The following is a 24,800-nucleotide window of genomic DNA, read 5'->3' as shown; positions in this document are numbered from 1 at the left end:
AACTATCTATTTTGTATTGCTTAGAGGAGTTATGAGATTGATCACTGTTCGTTATCTTCACTTTGCATTAGCATAATGTATGTACTATAATGAATTGATATTGATAACAATCAGTATTTGAGTCTCTGAATTGTTATGGGTCCTTTAATCCTTTTGGGTCATTAGTTGCACCGGTTAAAATGGCTGTGATAAGTGAAAATGCAGACGGTTTTACAATTTTCAGTGACTTGGAACTATTACGCACTTCAGTTTATGAATTCGGGTAAGAAATTCAATCTAAAGGTGATATCTAATGCTGCACATTCTATGTACATGTAATAGCTTGTTGCAATGCTCAAACACTCTGTATAATCGTATAGTGCCAGGGCCTAGCGAAATTCGACCAAAAATAATAGACATTTTTCCGAATTCATTTCTAAATATCTTGGAAAGTATATGGAATTTCGGGATGAAATTTGGCAGTAATGTAGATTTATTATAGAGATATATATAGAACGTGTTGTCATATTTTATTTAATATTTTGCCTATTGATTACCGATCACTGAGGCAATTTTTCACATTTGGATATATATATATATATATATATATATATATATATATATTGGTTTATTCTTTTTACATCGGAAAACTTGGGTACCCTATATTTAGAGTTCTTTAATAGTAAATTCAAACCCAAGCGATGTAATTGCTTATGGATTACACATAACCTGTATTTAAAACCTTTCGCGGAAAAGCAGTCAGGGCTGAAACAAAATCGCGGAAAAATCAGGATGGCCATTATGAACTTTTAGTTCAATTTAAAGTACAAAGGGAGCCATTAATTATAGAACAACGGGTTTCATGGACTTTAAAACTGACTGGACCTATATCATATAGACACCTGCCTCTCATTTAAGTTAATTCTACTTTTAAGTGTACTTTAACTTGTCCTAATAGTAATGTCTGCTATATCATGCATGAATATCATCTGACATTTATATTTCAGGCCGTCACCTCTTAGATTGATGTCTGCTATTTAAGAACAAATGCTAAAAATAATACAAAATAGTGCCAGTTTTGTAGTTTATTAATTTTGGAGGTTTAATATATCGTTGTCTAAACATACAAATCAACATTATATATTTTTCATATAATTGTGAAGAAGCATATACAATGCACATGATTTGTATAGCGATAGTTTAATTTCGTTCGTGTGTATACTGATAACTGTTTAAGTTGTAAGTGTATGTCAAGAAGTGCAACATTTTCAAAAAAGGAATATGATGCCATGTGTAACAGGTAAACCAGGAAATGGTATGCATGTTACATCCAACCCTGCACGGAATAACATTTGAAAAGATTAGGTAAAGGTCAAGGACCCAAGTATATTGCATACTCAAATAGTGTAGGAAATGCCACGGTTTAACAGATTATATATCCTGATATTTGAATTGTAAGGACGTTTACGTAGTGTTTCTAAAGAGCGGCCTGAATTAAATGTTATCTCTTCTTTGAACATTGTCCATATGACGTTGATCCTCTAATTTTTGTTGAACATGCATGAAAGAAATGCTTTAACTATATAACCCAACCGTATCTACTCTGGCTAATATGTAGATATACGATGACAAAGGAAGATATAGAACTCTGGTTTGATCTTTGCAAACAATCTCGTTGGTATATCTATCCTTAATTTCACATCGTCGATCAGCCTTTTGGAAGAATTTGTTCCCTAGAAAACATTGATATTTCTGCGTATGGTCAGTTTTTAAATCGAAGCAGGCTACTGACAAACAAGTTGACGGTACAAGGGTTCCAACAGCCACGTTTAAAACCAGCATTTCGCAAATTCTATGGTCGTTATATCAAAATCAGTGTGCCAAAAATCGGTATGAAACAAGTCAGACAGCTTTTGACCCAATAATAGGTTGTATTGGCAAAGTAGATTGTTATAACAACCATATAATTTGCGAAATGCTGACTTTAAACAAGACGGTTTAAACCCCTGCACCATCAACCTGTTTGTCCGTAGCCTGCCTCGATTTAAGTGGAACAAGCTATAACGTATTGCATCAGTTGAGAAAATATAAACACCATATGCAGATTATAATGGAATATTGCTGCATGAATATGGGAGGTTGATAAATTATTTTTAAAAATCGAAACAGTTATTTCTATAATCACTGGAAAAATTAAGGACATCGACAAAATAAAATGAATATCGTGTTTAGAAAAAAATATTGATGTGTCAGATTACTGGTCTCTGAAGAGAGGGGGGGGGGTGTCCTTCATTGAATGAGATGTATATAATAAATCATTTAATAATAAATCTTCAGAAAATGTAAGTATATTCAAAAAGTATTTTAAGTATAATCAACTCTGAACACTTGTACAATTCTACTCTGATCATGTTGTAAACCAATCGCAACTTCATGGCTTGCCGGAAAGGTTCGAAAGTGTTCGATTGGTTGTAGATCTAAGCGTCTGTGATGTTGCTTCGTTCTGGGTGCTTCGTTCTGGAAATATCTATAAAGTTGATTCAAGACTAAAATCACGGACTGAAGAAACGAACAGGCATATTGTATTTATTCAACAATTATCAAAACTTATTTCTCCTGTAAGATCGAAATCAATCATCAATAAAGAACGGATTTTCTTCATATCTTAGGTTGTCGTTAAAAAGAAAAACGAAAACTGGCATAGATCCCCCATTTGGATTTGAAGCATATCCTCCACTTATTTCAAGGTATTTTATCGAAAACGAAAGTAGATCTTTAATCAATTTTACGATATTTACACATGAAGTAAGATTCTATTATAGCTTACGGACTTCACCTCACATATGAAACAATATCAAAGGTGCAAACAGTATTTGGATAAAAACTATTTACATTGGGAATATTTGGAATATTTTAGTCTGGATAAGTTGCATCAGTGCATACGAGGATTTGTGTAACTTTTTTCAAGTAAGGTGTTTTTTTTTTACTTTGTTTACAAATCGTGTGCTACTTCGATTCTTCCCTTGTTAAGATGCCCCTGTGCTCCAATCCTGGAATAAAATAAGTCTGGGATGTCAATTGAAAAGGGGGGACATTGGTGGATAAGATCAGTGTACGGCAGCCCAGAGTATCTACTCAAATGCTCAACTAGATGAATTGATATCTTGACCAAGCTCCTCTGACCGATTGATTCGCATTGCCTCGCACATAATGGCATTCGATGAATACATATGTGATTGTCCAGTATATAAGAATGTTTATCAATTCCATGTATATGATACAGGTATCTTAAATGTCGATATTTACCTCTAAACACTTGTTTGGACATTTGAAGAAAACTGTGAACGATCTCGTATTTAATACGTCATTCTCACAATAATATCAATTAGGTACTAGAACCAATCAACAAAGTCTTAGAAAATGTGCGAAATTTCTACATTTGTCAAATCAAAAGAAATATCACCTTCACTCTACGATTGAAACACTACTTGTAGCTTTGTTATGATGTAGAAGTCATTGAACTTTTTCATACATTGGTGACGGGACCTTAAATGGAATGTGTGTCATGTTTAAAGGGACATTTATAAATAGGTCGTGTACATTTTATTGATAGTAAACCAACAGGTGTGGCTCTTGCTGACTATAAACGGTATGTATATATCTATACATATAAAACCTGTTTTATGCTAGTACTTTTGGAGGTGAATAAAAATCATTGTTTTGCCGTTTAATTCTGATTTGAATACATTCAAGTAAAACAGCATATAAAATATTTTGCGATCAATGAAAAAAAAAATTGAGATCAAATGTTACGGTTCTTTAAAGAGAAATATAAAACCAAACTAATATTTGAATGCAAGGGTGTGTGATCTCGGACTACTTTAATAAGTCTACATACCTTGAGTTCTGGCATTCCTTACTAAAGTTCACTGAACTTTTTCAAACACACTGTGTCATTGAACTGGAACGTTATGTCAAGATGACAGTGGAAGTTTGATAAACCGACCACCGTGTAACAGGTAAGGCGTACACTGTCATCACTGCACTTTTTGCGTGTACATCGTAACACATGTAAATTACTTAAGTAATATTACGAAGAAAGATACTAGATTGGTACATATTCTTGAATTGCTATTGTGTTTCGTCTTTTTTGTTATAGCATAACATTGGTACATCCTCGTTTTTTTTTCTGTTTTAATAGTCAGATTCTATTATTTTGATTTAGTATATATTCGGTAAAATGAAATGATACTTCTGCTAGACACCGGATCCCACCTCTGGTATATCCAGATGTCTGCATTTGCGTCTTTCAAAAAATTTCACCGGGTATTTTGAATTGTTTATTGTTATTGCCGTGGCATTGTTGATAAAATATTCGCTGAGATAATTACATGTTTGAATTTTCTCTAATGAGTTCGTTAAATAAATAAACCCCAGTGAAATCTAGCAAGCTTTGAAATAAACACATCGCTCGAAAACGTATATGTAAAAACGTCACATTACGTGTTAGTTCCACTGATGATTGATTGACAAACCAACCCAAGGAAACGGCGACTACTTCGAATATAAGAATTCAGACAGCTTTTCAATCCCCAAGGCATTATCAAAGGGAAATTCGAAGCTGAAGCCCTGGTGTCGTCAAAGTTTCAACCAAAGGAATTAAGCAAGTGGTATACTACACTGAAATATTTGTACCCGGTTGATTAAAAATAGCTTTAGATTAGCCACCACAATGAATCACATGTACTCTCATTCATCAATATTGCATGTCAAAGATTTGAAGTTGGTTTCCGACAGGTCCATACAAAGTATAGTCCGATAATGAAACAACATTACACAATTTCAAATTACGGTAACAACATTACACAATTTCAAATTACGGCAACAACATTACACAATTTCAAATTACGGTAACAACATTACACAATTTCAAATTACGTTGCTTTGTTTGCAAAGGTGCATGAAAGATGGATTATAAAACCGGAACTTCATATGTGACTGCCAGAGGTCTCCTTACAGGGCGGAGATATATGATATCCACTGGCGTCCTATATGAACTATATATGACAGCTCAGGTTGGGTTCGCGCTTTGCGTCCTTATAGTTGAACGTTGCTGTCATCGCATTGTATTTTTGCATTTAATACCACATGGTTACTGAATTCTCCTTCGTTGATACTCTACATATATTTAATATGAAAGTAAAAGAAACTGCAAGTGCTGCATCTTTTACAATGTTCGGTTTATGTGAATTAGCAATAGAGCATTAAACATATATGATTTCTTGTTGAATCTCTCTCTATCACACACACACACACACACACACAGAGAGAGAGAGAGAGAGAGAGAGAGAGAGAGAGAGCAAGCAGTTGAAAATATGTTACCTTAGTAGATTTAACTAAATGCGAAATCGCTTTGATTTAAAAGCTGACATCTTCAACAGCTTTGTTTCAATTTTTTTTATACCAAAAAGATGTACTTGTTTAATTCAATTCAATTCATTTTATATATAGATACATCCTTGATTGTTGTTTATTTGAACAGATGAAAGCTGGCTGAGTCGTTCTGGAACTGTAAAACAGTCTAAAGAGTCCCCGAATATCTGAATATGGTAGCCGTACGATTAATCAGGTACATCAATATTATCCACACTCGGAGGCTGTTAATGTAAAATGAGAGGAAAAAAAATACATTGTAGATGTTGTGTCCTCGGTTTTTGTTCTTCCCAGGTTTGACCTGACCAGCAATTATTACATCAATAAGAAATTAATGTATGATATACCCCTCAATAATATGTGCTGTGATATTGTAAAATTTCACAGAGTGTGGTCGGACTTCCCGGATCACCACAGTGGTGTCCTGTTTCTCTGAAATTGATGACGTCACAATGCATCAACTCAACGATATTGACGTGTCAAAAACAAAACTACGTACACAAAAGATGATTTCACTTTAACACATATTTACCCCTTTATCCAGTAGATAAAACTCATTGCATAACTCTTAATTATTACACTATGTTTTCCTACGCCGCGTGTGACGTCAGAATATACGTGTATTTTACACAGCGATTGTTAAACTGTTTTTGGCACACTTGTTTTGAATACGGTTTCCTCCCTTTATTTGATAAAGTTATAGGGCTCACGACGGGTGTGACCGGTCGACAGGGGATGCTTACTCCCCCTAGATACCTCATCCCATTCTGGAATATCCCGTGTTTGCCTAACTCTATATTTTGTATTCCTTACGGGAGGCATGAGATTGGACACCGTTCGTTATCTTCACGTTTCACGTAGTTTGTTTACAAACATGTCATAGAGCAAATGTTCTAAATAATGCTGTTGTAAAGATCGAGAGCGGCAGCGGGAAGTCTTGGAGACAGAATATTAACAAATCACAGTGCTTGCACATTTTTTTAAAATTCAAAATTGAGTGAAAATAACATACCTGCCAACCAAATTATGCAGATAACTGGTAACAAAGATAATTCAATCAATCAGCAATTCAAACGAATCCAACACAGAAATATTTCGATAATTCTTTTACATTCAGCAGCGTCACAGCAATCCGGATCAACCAAAATTTTCAATTTACTCAAAACATTGTTGCATTTCGAAGCACACTAAATAACAATGAAGCTACAAATATGAAATTAACGTTTTGGGTGGGAAATAATCGTAAACATCCAACACAATTAAAAAATATTGCGTGTGACATACGACTCTACTCAGATGACTGGCAAAACAGTAATGAAATAGTGCAATTACAGAGTATTGTGAAAATTAATACTCAATTTTGTTTAACTTTATTCAACAATTAAAAGAAACCCCACTTCTCCAACATGATTTGTTTGCGTATTGTAGGAGGCACATTTTCTTTCTGCGTAATAGTGTTGACATGAAGTAGCTATATAGTGTTATGTGGCTTCGAGACCGAGCAGCAAAACAGGGAGAGGAGGGGATGTGAAGATAATGAACAGTGATCAATCTCACAACTCCCTCAAGCAATAGAAAATAGAGAGTTGGACAAACACGGACCCCTGGGTATACCAGACATTGGGTGCATTTTACAAAAGAACTTACGACTTACGACCAACTTTACATATTGGAATTCTCCCGCTTATTGTAAGATAATTCACCCTAATGTAAAATAGTGAAGAAATAATGTTAAAAATTAAATTTCAGAAAAGTTTTAATTCCTCCATCCAAACTAATAACTGTGTAATACAATGTCACACTTGCGACTTTGTTGTAAGTTGTTTTGTAAAACGGGCTAGGAGGAGTACGTATCAGTTCGCCGTGAGCCCTATATCTTGATCAGGTAAACGTAATGACCCATATTCAAAATGTGTGTGTCACGAATGGCCTAAAATTGGTATGAAACAATTCAGACAGCATTTTACCCAGTGATAGGTTGTATTGGCAAATTAGATTGGTATAACGACCATAGAATTTGCGACATACTGACTTTAAAGGAGACTGTTGAAACTCCTGTAACATCAATTCGTTTGTCGGTAGCCTTCCTCGAATTGAAAACTGACCATACGCAGAACAAACTCTTGTATATCGAATCAGTTGAGAGATATAAATACCATATGCAGGGAATAATGGAATATTGCTACATAAATAGGGTAAGATGACGATGAAGAAGCAGAAATCATCCCGTTTGCCATAAAGTTGAGGTGGGTTTTTTGCCAAGGCTCTGGGATAGAAAACACAACTCGTTGAATTTAAATCACATCAAACCACAAACCATAGGAATCATATTTGTATGTTTATTATTTTAATAAGTTGGAATACATTTATTATCTTAAAAATACTTAAGGGGGTATATAATAAATTTATAATTACTACACGAGTTTGATCCGAAGAGTTAGATCACGTCTCGGTGATACATGTAAGTGCGTCGCGTCTCGTTTGATCTGATGATCCACGCTCGTTAACTGATCGGATCAAGTTGCTGTTGTAATGATATATGATGATTAACACTATGGTAAAAACTTTGATAGATTGATTAACAGCGGCAAAAACGTACGTTGATACATTGATAAACTATGGTAAAACTTTTGATACATTAACTATGGTAAAAACTTTGATAGATTGATTTACTACGGAAACAAACCCCATACAATGCTTTACCATTGTATAAACTTTGATATGTTGATTTTTACGAGCGAATATACATTTTCCGGATTAATATGCACTTTTCCTAGCCGGTCTGATATGTTGATATAGACTATTGTGACGTCATTTGTATTGCGAGGTGCAGAATCGGTTTAATCATTACCAATTTTGTAATAAAGGATCATATGACATAAATCAATTTAGGTACATTTACAAAGAGTTATCTACTCTTTGCATTTTGAAATATAAAACGCAATGTTTGTTTGAAATATAAAATTCGTTATAGTTGATATTTTTATCAAACTATAATCGTATCATGTCAAATCATGTGTCATCCACTGTATAGGCAACCTCGTGTGAGAAATGACTCTTTTGTTGGTGAATAATCTTGAGAAACCTTTGGTTGATATACAATAAAGCTGATACACAAATCGGTCATAACTGATCTAGATTAGTTTCTGTGCAACATCGTACGAGATATAAGTAGACAAAGTTACAAAAGTGATGTAAAAAACACGAGCGCAGCCCCACCTATTAAAACATTGTTAGATGACTTAATGCCGCCATTTTTTGATAAACTTTAATGTCCGTTGTTGTCCTTAAAAACAATCGGGATCAAAATACAGAATATTGTCCTTAGAAACACTCGGGATCAAAATACAAAATGTTGTAGCTTTTATTGCCTGTGAATCTTATAAAAAATATTTTACTATTTTTTTTAAATTGAATTGTAATTGAAAATGCTATTACTTACATACAAACAGAATTTCATACCAAAGGTCTTTGCGATTTATCGGATTCAGAAATATTTCTCAGTCGTCCACTAGAATCCATGTGGATGATGTCAAGTTACTGGAGGAGGTCCCAGGACCGAAAGGGTTCTACACATTGCCGTATATTGGAATGATGCTCTTAAGCCGATCACTAGGTAAGATTAACTATACCATCTATCTTAAAGTGTTAAATGTGTTTTAACAAATATATTGTGCAACTTTTCTGTGTATCAGAGTAATCTTACCCAAGACAAATCCTACACGATCATATTTTCTGAAATTGAATAGCATGGACTGCAGAGCTTTTACATGTAGATACTAGTACGTCCTGAGGAGCATAAGGTGTAGAGAGTGGGAAAGTTAGTACTGCTAATAAACAATATAATAAAGTAAGAGGATATTTCAGCTTAGTAAAAATAATAAAATATATTAGTAAATATACTGATAAAAAACAAACAAACCCGAAACGCATGATACAATTTCACATTCATTCAAGACATCAGATATGCTTGATAATTATAATTTATTGACATCGTAGTCGTGTGTGTGTATTGGAAGGGAAAGTGTTAAAGCTTTATTTAACGTCTTCGTATCTCTTTTCTTTTTTACTTGCACTTTTGTGAGGAGTCTCTCTCTCTCTCTCTCTCTCTCTCTCTCTCTCTCTCTCTCTCTCCGTCGGGAGTGGGGGCGAAAATTCTGTTGCTCCTGATGCTATCATGTTTTCACTCATATGGGTTAGAATAGGTCCTCAGTTCCCCTTGGTTGTTGTAAGAGGACGACTAAATAGTGCGGTCCTTCGGATGAGACCGCAAAAACCGAGGTCCCGTGTCACAACAGGTATCGCACAATATAGATCCCTCCCTGCTCAAAGGCTATAAGTGTCACGATTGACCGGCATTCTGATCAGTAAATATAAAGATTTTTTTTGGTTATATATATATATATATATATATATATATATATATTAGCACAGAAACTTCCAATCGATTGAAAGCGATATTTAAGGTATGTATTCATATATCATGTGTCATGCATGTATCATTCTATATGTCAGGAGTACTAAAGAACTTTGAATTCCATAAGTTTGCTGCTTGCATCCAAAAAGAGTATGGCGACATTGCTAGGATTCGGCTGAAAAACAAATGGGGTGTGTTCATCTTTCACCCCGATATGGCAAAAGATATCCTAGAAGTAAAAACGAAGTATCCTCTTTCTGCTGGTGTAGAGATGTACCAGGTTTACAAGGAACACAGGAACCTCTACCCCGCGTTAGCCACTCTGTAAGTTACAATTCTCAGTGTGTGCTAAATATTTTGTATTGAGTGGATAAATTATTCAGAATGATCGTATTTTTATAATTAGGTGGTTGTGCATATGCTATCTGGAGACACATGTATATCTGTACGATGTTATATTGACGATGTGGCATATTGTATTTGAGAAATGATAGTGCAAGATGTTGGAATTATGGGGGTATGTAAGAAATGAATACATGGTAGCTGCAGAACTGTAGCTCTCTGAAAAAATATTTTGACATAACAGAGAGCTACAGAGCCACCCCTTATAAAAACCTTCGATTTACGGCGCACAAAAAGCTGCGCACGGTTGAGGCCTTATATCGTTGTATTCTTGAGTTACTGTCTTATAAATTTAATATCAAAAAATTCTTAACATATTTTCCTACTATACTTGTGTCTAAACATACCTTCAAATATTCATTAAAGCCCCACACGACCTGAAAACTACCAGCTTCAAATGATTTCGTTTGTTGACGTAGCCATGTTAGGTAGCCGGTCAATTCGAATCCTGGTTAATTTCCATACTTGCACAATAACATCTAGATGTGAACTAATATCCCCACAAATATTTTAGCTAAATATTTTAAATAATATATCATCCCAGTGCTTTTAAATAATAATTATTCAAATAGCTAAACTCACGGCAATGCGGCTTTCATTAGTCTGGTGCGGTCTCCATCCCTGCCACACGAGTGTTAAGGACTTTAGTAGCATTTTCATGAATCAAGAGCTTATTTTACCTTTAGAAAAACTTTATTTTTTTAATTTCTATAAATTAGTCGTATTGATAATAAATGAAGAGCGAATACATAACATATAACGAATTTTATGAATATATACTAACAACAACAGGGTACGAACTGACCCGGCTACCTAACATGGCTACGTCAACAAACAAAATCATTTGAAGCTGGGAGTTTTCAGGTTGTGTGGGGCTTTAATGAATATTTGAAGGTATGTTTAGACACAAGTATAGTAGGAAAATATGTTAAGAATTTTTTGATATTAAATTTATGAGACAGTAACTCAAGAATACAACGATATAAGGTCTCAACCGTGCGCAGCTTTTTGTGCGCCGTAAATCGAAGGTTTTTATAAGGGGTGGCTCTGTAGCTCTCTGTTATGTCAAAATATTTTTTCAGAGAGCTACAGTTCTGCAGCTAAATACATGGAGGATGATATGGATGTATATGATCGTTTTTCGGTGTACGAATACTGTTGATTTCACGGAGTGTGATCTCACTCTCTGCGTGTTAATACTGTTGATTTCAGAGGGTGGTCTCACTTTCTCACTTTCCGGATCATCACACTGTGGTTTTCTGATTCTGCTACTCTCTGAAATTGATAGCGACATGCATGTAATGCATCAACGCTTGTCTTCTCTCCATATATTGTGATATGGAAGTATCAAAGTTAAAAAGTGCATTGTTAAAACGTTCGGGATCGGAATGTAAAATTCAAACCGGACACGTGAATGGATTTACGTGAATGGATTTACATACTTAAATGGAAAACTGACGATAAACTTTATAATAAACATAATGGCGTCAGCGTCTCCATCGTCAACTTCCCACATCTATGTAGCATGATGTGATACTGTGTCCCAACTGATTCGCAAGAGCATGTTCTGCGTATGAACATTGCTGCAATTTCTAAGAGCATTATGATCTTACTCATAAATAAAGCCTGCAGTCGGGTCGAATACTATCTGGCGTGTTCCGTACATACAGTTTGGCCGTTCTTTTAAATACTGATTTTGGGTACGGATTACGCCGCTCAACTCATCAAGACAGATGGTCCAGGGCGGGTGTAACAGATAATCATGGGATGTTTATTCATATTATATAGATATTTTATATTTGAGTGGTGTCTAGTTTTGGATGTAATTGTTCCATGAAGATGCATTCTCAGAATCAGCGTGTGCTTCTCAGCGTGTGCTTCTCACTGCTTCTCACTATTGACGCGTTCCGTTTGATAAAACATATACATATTTGTATGTGTATGAAAAAGTGTAGATAACAAACAATTTCATAAATAGCAAAAAAAATGCAGAATTGAGAGTATGACAAACACAGATCCCTGGAAATGAAAAACAGATATGGGATGATGTGTCAGGAGGAGAAAGTATCCCCCGTTGACCCGTCACACCCACCGTGATCCTTATATCGTGATGAGGTTAACGGAATCAGTTTAAATCATAATGAAAAGAACGACCTAACAAAACTGGCACGAATCACGTCAGACAGCATTCGACCTAATGACAGATTGCTTTCGCAAATTAGATCGCTTTCTTGCTGAATGTTAGAATTTAGTTTAGACATGCAGAACAGGAAAATTATGATAGTTTTCGTAGCCTTCATAGTTATTGATGATCGATAAGGCTTATGAGCCTCTTGTTGAAGAAGCAGCTATTTAGGATTTTAAAAAGATTACTCTTTAATTCATCGTGAAGAATGGTGGTGTAAAGTGTTGAAAGGTCTTACGTTTTTGATGCTGTTGAGATTTTGAAAAGTTATGTGAGTTTTTTTATTATTTACTGCTTCTTCTTGAGTTGCAATACATCGGATGTTTCTATTTTCCAGCAGTTAATATTTTTGTGAGGGATATGTAGAATAATTACTTACTCCTGCAATGTATTGTTTGTAAGCATTCTTGTGAAGGTTTGGAATCCGGTTTTGGCATAAAAAAACCCATATTAATTCCTCCCATTGACTTGGATATCAAATGTGTTTAAACTGAAACGTTAATTTGAATAATTTCGTCTTTTGAAAGGGAACTTGGAGCTGAAGTTGAAATACCAAATTTGGAATTAAAACGAAATTCGTTTGAGATATAATTGTAATAATGAGTCTTACAAACAAAGAGAATGTTACTTCAAGCTTTATCAACTGAAACCAAAATAAATATTACTCAAATACATGTAACCCATCTAATTCTTTTATCACTTCTGGTTTATCAAACAGAAGAATAGATGGTTAGCATTTTTTTTAAGTGTCTAATGGTAGATTTTAATATTCCTCTGGTTCTTTTTATCCATTCTGACAACGTGTCAAGTTCTCTTAGGTTCTTTTTCATGTTCATCCCATCTTCAGGTATAAACATTCTTAAGAATTCACAATACAAATGTACCTACAAAGTATTCATTCTTTTCGACTTTTTATCTAGACAAGGAGAGGAGTGGGCCAAGCTTCGTAAACCAACACAGGAACTGATGCTTAGACCAGCAGCCGTGTCTGTATACGTGGGCACTATATCCAAGGTGGCAGACGATTTCGTGGGAAAATATGAAAATGGCGGGGTTGTAGACGATTTCAAACATGAGATAACGAAGTATGTCACAGAAAGTGAGTGTGCTTCATCCATTTTACTGCAACAAATAGTTTCTTATGTATCCTTTTCTCTGTAAGGATATTGTTTTGTGGTAAAATATGCTGAACGGTTTCATGAAATTCATAGGGAACTAACATCGCCATTCTCTGTACACTTAGGTTGGTCATGAATGATTCAAGCTTCACACATTCAGTCAATATTTAGTTGAAACTATCATTGCATTTTATCTTAGACGAAATTGGGAATTTCCTTGATATTAAAAATAATTTTAATAATTTTAATTCTTTTGGGATATCATGTATCTTATTTCATATATTTATTCCCATTCATGTTCACATGGGATACATACTCCCATTTCATATTCCAATGGCACATGTTCTCCTTTTTGTCTTAAATAGGACATTGTATCCCATGAAAAGTTTAGAAATGGGAGTTATAATCCTTTAGGAGAAAACAATCCCATGAGATTTGGCACTTTGAATTTGACTACGGATAACTCTACTTACCTGATCAAGATATAAGGCTCACGGCGGGTGTGACAGGTCAACAGGGGATGTGTACTCCTCCTAGGCACCTGATCCCACCTCTGGTATATCCAGGGGTCCGTGTTTGCCCAACTCTATATTTTGTATTGCTTATAGGAGTTATGAGATTGATCACATTTCGTTATCTTCACCTTTATTTTTCTCGTGTTGTTTATGGTGGAATCACTGTTAGAAGTAAAAATCCAACCACATGTGAAATACCTTAAAGTTTGGTGAACTATAACTATATATATCACACAATTCATACAGTACAAACTATAGTAACTGTTACTAATCCTATAAATGATATTATCGTATAATTTATACATTAGTTAACTAGTGTAATATATACTTGCTGATTCTATACGTGTGAAAGTATACCATGCAGATGTTGGTTGTTGATAATGGTATTGACGACAATTTTCTCTTCTCGTCTTCCCACAAGTAAAGAAAGGGTGTGAATGTAATTTTTAGTTACGTATAAATATATCAGTTACATGATTAGAAGTTGTGATGTCGACGCTGTTTTAGATTTCTCATATCTTTGCAGGTACTGGAATGTTGTGCTTTAACAAACGTCTTGGTTGCATAGATGGGGCACCTGTGTTGGACAATAAATATTTGGATGATATTTTTGACGCAATAGATCGAGATTTGAAAAAAACTTGGCCCAGCATTGTATAGATATATATCGACGCCGCTCTACACAAAGTTTGAAAAAGCAGCCGATCACCTTTTTGGGTAATTTAATGATACATAATAATGTAATATTAATAGCAGTATTCAATATGCCAGGCCTGAAATCCTTTTAATTTATTTAGTAGCAATACTTTAGTGACTGAAACTACACAACAGATATGCAAAGATTACATTTAGACGGATTATAGTCGTTTCACACTGTTGCATGATAAAAAAAAAATAATCGGAATTTTATGAAAGAAAGGGTGATGATAACGAACAGTGATCAATCTCATAACTTCTATAAGGAATACAAAATTCAGAGTAAGACAAATACGAACCCATGCACATACCAGAGGTGGGATGAGGTGCCTAGGAAGAGTAAGAATCCCATGTCGATCGGTCACACCCGCCATGAGCCCTGTATCTTGATAGGTAAACGGAGTAGATAAAGTCAGTGTGTAAAGAACTCCCTGATAATTGGTATGAAATACGTCAAACAGCATTTAACAACCCAATGACAGGTATTGGCGAACTAGATCGCTATGCAAATGCTGACTTTGAACTAGACTTCTGAAACCCCTGTAACATCAACTTCTTTGTCAGTAGCCAGCCTCGAATTGAAACTGATCATACACAGAACAAAGTCTTGCGTATCGAATCAGTTGAGAAACATAAACACCATATCCATGTGATAATGGATTAATGGTAATTGTTAAATGATTATGATTTTTAAGAATTCCTGTAGATACATATTCTCAGAGTACAATTCTTATTTCCATATCCCTTATCCTTGCTCACCAGCAATGTTGAGTTGTCATGACATACATGTAGACGTATGGTTGATTGTTTGTATCTTCCTTTCGATAATTTTTCACACATATGGAGACGTCACCAATACCGGTGAAGGGCTTTAAATTTAGGGTTATGCTTGGCGCTTGCGGCCATTGAGCAGTGACGGTTCTTTAGCATGACACACCTACTGTGACATGGGACATTCGTTTTCAACGTCATCTCCGAGGACCCGTGAGATTGGTGATGAAACTGTCATTACGTATTTTAACGACTTAGGTCTGTCGCGGCTGGAATTCGAATCCCAACTTTCCGCATGCGGAGCAAACGCTCTACCTTTAGACCATGGCGGCGGTTTTGTAGACGTTTGTACACAGTCATTCATACGAACCTCTTTTCCATTATCCTCGACTTCTCAATAGTACATATGTAAAGTGTGTTTCGCAGATCAGTAACTTTTCATTATCTAATGTTTCTTCATAATCATGTTTAAAAGAATAGTAGTATCTAAATTTTCCTGAAAATACTAGTAGAAATCAACGTATGCAAATTAGATCTTCATTATTTCAGAACAAAATTACTACAAAATTTCTTATGATAAGCTTTCAATCAATTACTCACCCGAGGATATTTAAAAAAATGGACGACAGTTTGCAATCCACTGTTGAATTTTAGCTGTAGTTAAGAAATTACAAATAATGCCTCGTGTCTAACATACATATATTTCTAGAAATAATGTAATGAAACCATTTCTTCTAGTGTCAAGTCCGGTATAACTAGCCTTCTGTAAGTTTTGCATAGCAATGCATGTCTTTTACCGGTCTTAAGTCAAGTCGTGAATAACCTGCGACAAAAGTTTAAACACAATGAAATGAAATTAAATAAATGATAAAAAAGTATCATAGGAAAATGGAATTTGATAAGCCTATGCATATTGTTGGGACCATGCCCGGGCTTGAAATTTCAATTATATCGGTATAGTTTTGTGTACATTTTTTGTTTTACATCTTAATATTCCAAACATGCCAACAATGATGTACAGAGGAAGATGTCTATAGTTATTGTTGCATCAAACAACCCTTCATTTGTATCTCCAGCTTCAAAAGTCACAACCTCATCTCCAGTATTCTGAACAACAATCGTGTAAAATCGACTTTTAGCAATTCACGATGGACGAGCGGGCGGATATTATTTCTTATATCCGAATATGTTAAAATTTCGATTTCGATCTCCAGTAAATGGATGTGGTGAATCAGACAAACTCTGTTACAAATCATATAAAGATCACACAATAAAGAATATTGAGAACTAGACAGAGTACAGGAATTAATTTGGTCAGAAGAGGAAGCCTTTACTTACATTCAAGTTCCCGTTGGGGACTGATAAAATATTGAATAAACAAGAATTTTTTAGCTAGGGAAATGAAATTTACAGGGAAACAGCACATATAGCGTACTTTCCCTGTTGAATCTTTTCAAAAGTAGATTTTATGTCGACCACCAAGTTAGATTACATTATAGTCTGAACATTTCGTCGTATTTTTGTTTTCAAGTGAACCGGTTGCGGTAGCCTAGTATTTAGGACGTTCGACTCGCAATATTAATACCACAATTACATGTATAGGGGTGTATCTGACCAAATAATATTAATACCACAAGAACATTTATGGGGGTGTATCTGACCACACAATATTAATACCACAAGTACATGTATTGGGGGGTGGGTTATGACCACACGATATTGATACCACAAGTATCTGTATTGGGGGTGTCTGACCACACAATATTAATACCACAAGTATATGTAGGGGGGGGGGTCTCGCACACAATATTAATACCACAAGTACATGTATTTGGGTGTGTGTATCTGAGCACACGATATCAATACCACAAGTACATGTATTCGGGGTGTCTGACTACACAAGTTTAATATCACAAGGACATATATTTGGGAGTATCTGACCACACAGTATTAATACCACAAGTACTTGTACATCTATTGGGGGTGTCTGACCACTCAATATTAATACCACATGTATTGGGGGTGTGTCTGACCATGATACAATGACATGAACTAGAAATCATACTGGAATCCTTAACATAAACTGTCAAAAAGAACTCGACAAACAATATACACACTTGATAGAAAGATTAACATATAGTGTATATGCATGTATACGGCACACAAGTGCACGTACTTTCTGAATGATGACGCTCTTTTTCACAAAGTGTACTTTCTGAATGATGACGTTCTGTTTCACACAGTGTAGCCTATGCAGAAATTCAGGAAGCCATGAGCAAATTAGAGAAGGCTAAGACAGAAGGACGTTTAGAAGAATATCTCCATCAAAGTCCCAACTTACTGTATGCACTCTTAACACATCCAAAGATGACTCCTGACATGGTCAACAGTGTTTTGGTGGATCTTTTCATTGCAGGCGTGGAATCGGTATGGAATGTAGAAGTTACTAAGACATCTGCAGGATCCTGTAAATAAAATTCAAAGTGTACGATTTAAGATATGTGTGGATATATTCAACTTGTAAGTATTTTGATATTTGTATTTTATATATAAAAGGTAGATATACTATCATCTACATCGGTTCATTTCAGACCTCCAATGTTCTGTCCTTCCTTTGGTATGAATTGGCGAAAAACCCTGACAAGCAGCAGAAACTTCATGACGAGATCAACTCGGTGTGTGGTAGCAATGATGTCACAAAAGAATCCCTCACAAAGATGTCCTATCTAAAGGCGTGTGTGAAGGAAATAATGAGGTAAGATATGTGAGAAGGTTCTCCCTTTCCAAATTTCTAATTTTGTGTCTAATGGACGTCATTAAGGTCAGTATCATTCTTCTGAATGTGTTGTGTAAATTATTAGAAAAGTACATTGTGTATATGTGTGTGTGTGTGGTTTTTTTTTTAATGAAGAAATGTTAAATATTTTAATGCCGTGAAGTGACAGAAAAAAATGTCTTCTGAGTTTTTCATTCTGTGAGAAACACTTGCAGCTTTACTTCTTAAAAAAACCATAGGGACTATTTCAATCATCTTAGTATACACCATTCTTCAAACAGAATAAGACCCAACAATTGGACCAAACGGGGAGATAAAACTGACAACACAAACCTCTTAAACTCGTTATGTTTTATATGTGAAGTCTAGAAGATCTTAAAGGCGGGTGATGTACCATAACAAAGATAAAAAAAATGTACGCCTGATGAAGAGGAAAAAATGAAAATTGTTTTCGTCTAGCCATGGCTTTAAAGTCTATCTTGGGATTTTCCAGTATAACTACTCAAAATGCTAAAGGTGTAGTGAAAATGACACTAAATACAACTATTATTATAACACCAAGATATATACCAATTTACAGGTGCAGATTAGTAAAACGGAGGGAAAATACCTTTTGAAATTATCTTATACATGTAAAAACCATGCGACAAGATATTTAAACCTTTAGAAATCACCGAGACAGATCTCCTCTGCACAAGTACAAACTGATCTCAATTTGAAATTTAAGTTTAAAATTATATAGGTGAAGCTTAATCAGATTAACATAAAAAATGCTGGTGAAGCATGGTGAAACATTTTAATGTCATTTTTTGGGAATATCATTTGCAAACGATAATCAATCACGATATAAAACAACAGTAAATTTTACATATCCCAGCAAGATTTATAAAAAGCATGTTCATTTGTTTATTTCGTTCAAAATATCGCTTGTTTAGCCACAATTAATTTTTCAATTTATTCGTCATATATCTTTTTGGGATCTCAAAGGCACCGGTTACTATCAGAATTAATTTTGAAGCATAGTAGACATGTAGCTGAGAAAGAGGAAAGTGATAAACATACCACAGCGGGACCACTAATTAATTTTCTTGTTATCATAACGCATGAAACGGGAAGTAATGCATAAAGCCCTGTACAGTTCATAATATGTACAACGTTGCAACCATTTGCAATTGCTTCATCGTTATAGTCAGATTTACTTCCGAACGTATTTCACATCTAACAACGATTGAATTATACACTTAACTTTAAAGATACTTGCTACAAACCAAAAATGGGTTGATATATACTTTGGTTTATTCTGGTCGGAATTAGTACAAGTATTGACTTTTATACATTTTCTATGATGTTGAGAAATTGTAACGTATTTTTGTCCTGTGATGGACATAACTGCAAAATCGTAATAAAATATTACAGTCCATGTAGTAAAATTTAAAGTGACCCATTAATAACTTTTCTGGAGTTATAATACCTGTACTTAAACTTTCAAATGTAGGTTGTATCCGCCAGCAGTTCCTGGAACTATCAGATATCTGGACGATGATATAACGATTGCCGGCTATAGAATTCCAGCAGGAGTGAGTTTGATTTGGCTAACCTGAACTGAAGGGTGACTGGGCATTTCTAATCAAGATTCCTTTGTCTTCTATGTACATGTAGCTACAAAACACTGGCCACAAAATATTATATGATAAAGAGGATTGAATTAGCAAATTCGAATGAAATATCCCCCCCCCCCAGTGAAAAATATAAAGAAAATAAAATCAAGATTGTTTGTAGCTTTTTCACAAGAACAATTCAGTTAGAAAAGACAAAAAATACAACGCCATGTAAATCTCTTTATCTTGCGGAAAATTACCAACTTAAAACCGAAGTCTCACGAGATTCAATTTTACACAGGTAACAAGTCTCACGAGATACAATATTACATAAGTAACAAGTCTCACGAGATTGAATATGGATTCAAGGTTTGATATAGATAACAAATAAGTAACAACAGCTACATGTACCATTTGTGAAAACAATATACGACATGTACATGCAGTATCCTCTGGCAGTGTTCAATTACCATGTACGAGGTCAGACTGGGGTCAAAATAAGGGTTTGTAATTTACATGTATATCGGAATGATAATACGTTGAAAATAATTCTCAAGAACATGGTGAGTTTTTTTTAATATGTAGTTAATGCGTTTCAAAATATTGATATGTAATTTTACGATTTTAAATCGGTAAATATTTTCATGCTGGGTATACACCATGCACTAGTTTTTGTACCAGACTTCAAGGAGCACGGGTCTTGTAGCACCAACTAGTGTAATCTACGCCAGGTAATGTAATCCGATTACATTGTCTGTATGAGTCGCACAGCTAATGTAATCCTGGTGATGTTAACGGTTGTGAATACATCTGCTAATGTGATCCCTCTCCAATGGATTACACAAGTGTTTGATGATGTAGATACAATGTATCACCTGTAATGTGAACCGCTAATATAATACCCGTCTGTTGTATGATTCAATCCCCTAAACTAATATAATATCGGTCTGTTGTATGACTCAATCCCCTAAACTAATATAATATCGGTCTGTTGTATGACTCAATCCCCTAAACTAATATAATACCGGTCTGTTGTATGATTCAATCCCCTAAACTAATATAATACCGGTCTGTTGTATGATTCAATCCCCTAAACTAATATAATACCGGTCTGTTGTATGATTCAATCCCCTAAACTAAGTTTGGAACATCGGTTTCTTTTGATTTAGATTTGCATTTAAATTATCGTTGATGTCATTATCATTGATGAAAGGCGAGATGAATTATCATATCATTGATATGAATAAGGAGTTTCGTCTTCAGCACATCTTTACCGTTTTAGCTCACATGAGCTTTTATGTTAACACTTACATATGTATACCAAATTGCATTTCAGTACTCCTGAATCGCAAAGCACCAGAGTCTGTTTGAGCTAAAAAAAAAACACAAAAAAAAACAACAAAAAAACAACCCACAATTGCCTCAACATTTAATAAATTTCAACACATTTTCTTCTTAACCATACATATTTTGTTATGATATGTAGAATGAAAATTGTACCAAATTAACAAGAAAAAGTTACTACATTTAGGGGTTGGAAAGCTCTAAAATCTTTTTCACTTTACTGAAAAAGATAATTATGTAATGCTTTACATATAATATTGTGAAGATACCAATGTGGCAATAAAAACATTAGTACCTCATCTTAGGTTATCTTAGTGGATCCGATATTAAGGGACTGGATGTCTACATTTTCATTTCACAAGAGTTTGTTATCGAATAAACATGGGGAAGCTTAAATGAAGAGAAAATAGAATTTACAGGTATGTTGTGACATTTCAACTCGATCGTAATTTGTTGTCATTTGTTATCCAAGGTGGTCACGGTGGCCTCTGAATTATCAAAAACTTAGATATTGTCCGATTGTATTAAAACGTGAGTTTAAACATAACAAACTCAACATATGTAATCTGTTGCGATTTATTATCCAGATGGTAATTTGGATTTTTTTATCCCCTCCTTTGCAGACCGGAAGCAACATCAACAGATGTTCACTTGTGATATATCTAGTTTCTATCTATTCTGCAAGTTTCATTTTGATATCTTTAACCGAGAACATTCTATAACACGAAAGGGAAGTTTACTCGAAAAAACAAAATGAAAAACATGTGTGGGAAAATAACATTACAGTAAAATTTTGTAGCGATCGAATCACATATCGCTGAGATATGTATGACAGGAATTTTTTTCTTCAAAAAACCATTAAAATCACTCTAAACGGAAAACCGTCAATGGAAACAGACCCACGAGGATCCAGGTTAGAATCGGTCCTCAGTACCCCTTGCTTGTCGTAAGAGGCGACACCCTTCGGATGAGACCGCAAAAAACCGAGGTCCCGTGTCACAGCAGGTGTGGCACAATAAATATCCCTTTCTGCTCAAAGGCGGTAATCACCGAGCGTAGACCTAAACTTTGCAGCCCTTCACCGGCGATGTAGTGAACTCCATGTCAGTTAAAATTTCGCGAGCGGGACGTTAAATAATGTATAATGAACCATTGGAAACATTATCATAATACAGATTGTCATCAGAAGAAACTCAGTTTACATAATCTCCAAAACTCAGTTCGATTATAAAATCATACAATAAAACAGGCATTACATTAGCGGTTGGCACTGAAGGTGATATCTACATCTACGTTAGAAATGGACTACATTCGCAACCAGTACTATAATACTGTCGGATTACATTAGATATGTGGCTTTCACAGACAATGGAACTGTATTACAATAACTGGTGGGGACTACACTAGTCGCTGTTACATGGCATGACTTCGTTGAACTTTCCTCCCAACCCATTTGTTCTTTGATGCAATAGCATATGAAAGAGAGTTTGAGTTTGCCCCAATATACATAGTATTGTACTGTATACTTGGTAGAAACTTATTATCTGTTTTCATTTTAGGTACAAATGTTCATTTTCCAGCAACATATGTGTGAAGATTCCAGATTTTTCAAAAAACCAGATCAATTTCTACCTGAAAGATTTTCTCGAGATGGAGATCTGATGAATGAAATAAGAAATGCCCATCCATTTGCAACACTTCCTTTTGGAATTGGAACTCGCAGTTGTATTGGACAAAGATTTGCAGAAACAGAGATGCATATCATTACAGCAAAAGTATTTATATATCTTTATTGTTACATGTGGTTATATCACTATTTCTTCAATATATTAGAAGTATATATAGGGCTCACGGCGGGTGTGACCGGTCGACAGGGGATGCTTACTCCTCCTAGGCACCTGATCCCACATCTGGTGTGTCCAGGGGTCCGTGTTTGCCAAGCTATCTATTTTGTATTGCTTATATAAGTTATGAGATTGATCGCTGTTCGTTATCTTCGCCTTTCATTATATAACTGAACGATAAACATGAATCCACATAGGTCCGTTATAGATATCTTACAGGATGTATAGAATAATATCATGGTGTATTTGTTTTTAGTTCTTTCAGCGCCTTGAAGTCTCACTGTTATCGAAGTCCGACAAGAAGCTGGAGATGAAGTATCGCATTTTTTCCACACCCACACAGAAAATCCCTCTTATGATTAAACAGCGACTTTAACTGCTAGCGATATAGTCCAACCCACAAATAAAGGCACACACTACATATTTTATACAAGTATGTTTCCCGAGTGAGTGAACTTGAGATATTTTAATTTCCCGGTAAAATTATATTTTTGTATCATTTTAGGCATTGTGTGAATTTACGATGTATCAATACAGAAAACCATTTGTTGGTATCTGATTTAAGATCAATTGCTTTTACGAAAATTCGTTTTAGCAATACAGTGTACAGTATATGCATATGTGGTGGTACACAAGTAACGGGAATGGGAGACATGAAAGTGAATCCCTCCGTATTGCGTTATTCTATAATTATAGTGTTTTACACCGATGGATCCCAAAGGATTATCCTGCAATTCCTTGCATACTGTAGATTCCATTTTACACGAGTACTTAATATGGCGAAATGACTCGTATACATCAAATCGCATGAACATGAAGTCGCCCTTCACCTGTTAATCAAAAGTTTTTACATGTACATGTATTATAGCAACAGAAAATTAAAAGCAAGTGATTTTATTTCACGAGTGATACCTCCCGTCAAATTACGCGAAAATAAATTCATCGTGTATATTTAGGAATCCACAGTACGAAAACTTTGAACTAATCCAAATAGAGAGAGTCATAATAATTAAATAAAAATGTAGGAAAATGTGCAGTTCCAAAATATATTCAATATTGTGCATGTTTTCCTACATATAGATAGATATATAGAAAGAAAGAGAGATAGAGAGGTTACTTGTACTGTAGACAGTCATTCCCATGCTAAGAAAACATCAGTGAAATCATCTGCATGAAATTTAAAGTTAACCCCGCCCAATCAATTAATATGAATCTGGAAAATGTCGTTGCGATATTATTTTATCGTATATACTATTCAAGAGTTCTACCATGACGTCTTACTTCTGAAGATAAAATATTCATACCGGTGTTTGTTTTATATTCTTTTTATTTTTTGATCATGTATACGTAGTTATATTAGAACCTTATGTTTCACCGATAGATTATGCTCTACACAGCGTATCAAGTGTCTTTGATTTAATTTTCAAGAATAAGTTATAAGTTGTTAACTTGATTAAGATTAAAGCACTTTTTGCTTCACCACACTTTGAATCGTAGTAGAGAAATCAATTAGATACTTCAATATTGCATGTGTGCCATTTATGGATGTTGTGCCTATTGATTTCTTGTGCTTCTTTGGTCTATTGTGCTGTGCTGTTCTGACAATAAACATACATTTACATAATGAACACTGGTAGCTAAATAGCTCTTTATAGCTTATGTTGTATTGTTATATATCATGTCCGACTCTAATTTGGGTTATTTGCTTTGATTTATCGCGGG

The 24,800-nt window shown here is 34.9% G+C and overlaps 1 protein-coding gene across 1 annotated transcript; it reads left to right on the top strand.

The window, feature by feature from the left end:
* Positions 1-2,755: 2,755 nt before the first annotated feature.
* On the top strand, positions 2,756-24,177 carry LOC125675681 (probable cytochrome P450 49a1). Its single transcript, XM_056158139.1, is given in 11 exon segments — positions 2,756-5,608; positions 8,865-9,028; positions 9,928-10,153; positions 13,337-13,515; positions 14,576-14,682; positions 14,684-14,766; positions 17,760-17,943; positions 18,108-18,271; positions 19,788-19,869; positions 22,794-23,009; positions 23,335-24,177. Coding segments are annotated over 11 exon segments (1,548 nt in total). The 5' UTR covers positions 2,756-5,585; the 3' UTR covers positions 23,455-24,177.
* Positions 24,178-24,800: the final 623 nt, after the last annotated feature.

This window comes from Ostrea edulis, chromosome 3 (assembly GCF_947568905.1).
Source record: "Ostrea edulis chromosome 3, xbOstEdul1.1, whole genome shotgun sequence".
Lineage (NCBI taxonomy): Eukaryota > Metazoa > Mollusca > Bivalvia > Ostreida > Ostreidae > Ostrea > Ostrea edulis.
This window is presented reverse-complemented; position numbering and strand designations above follow the sequence as displayed.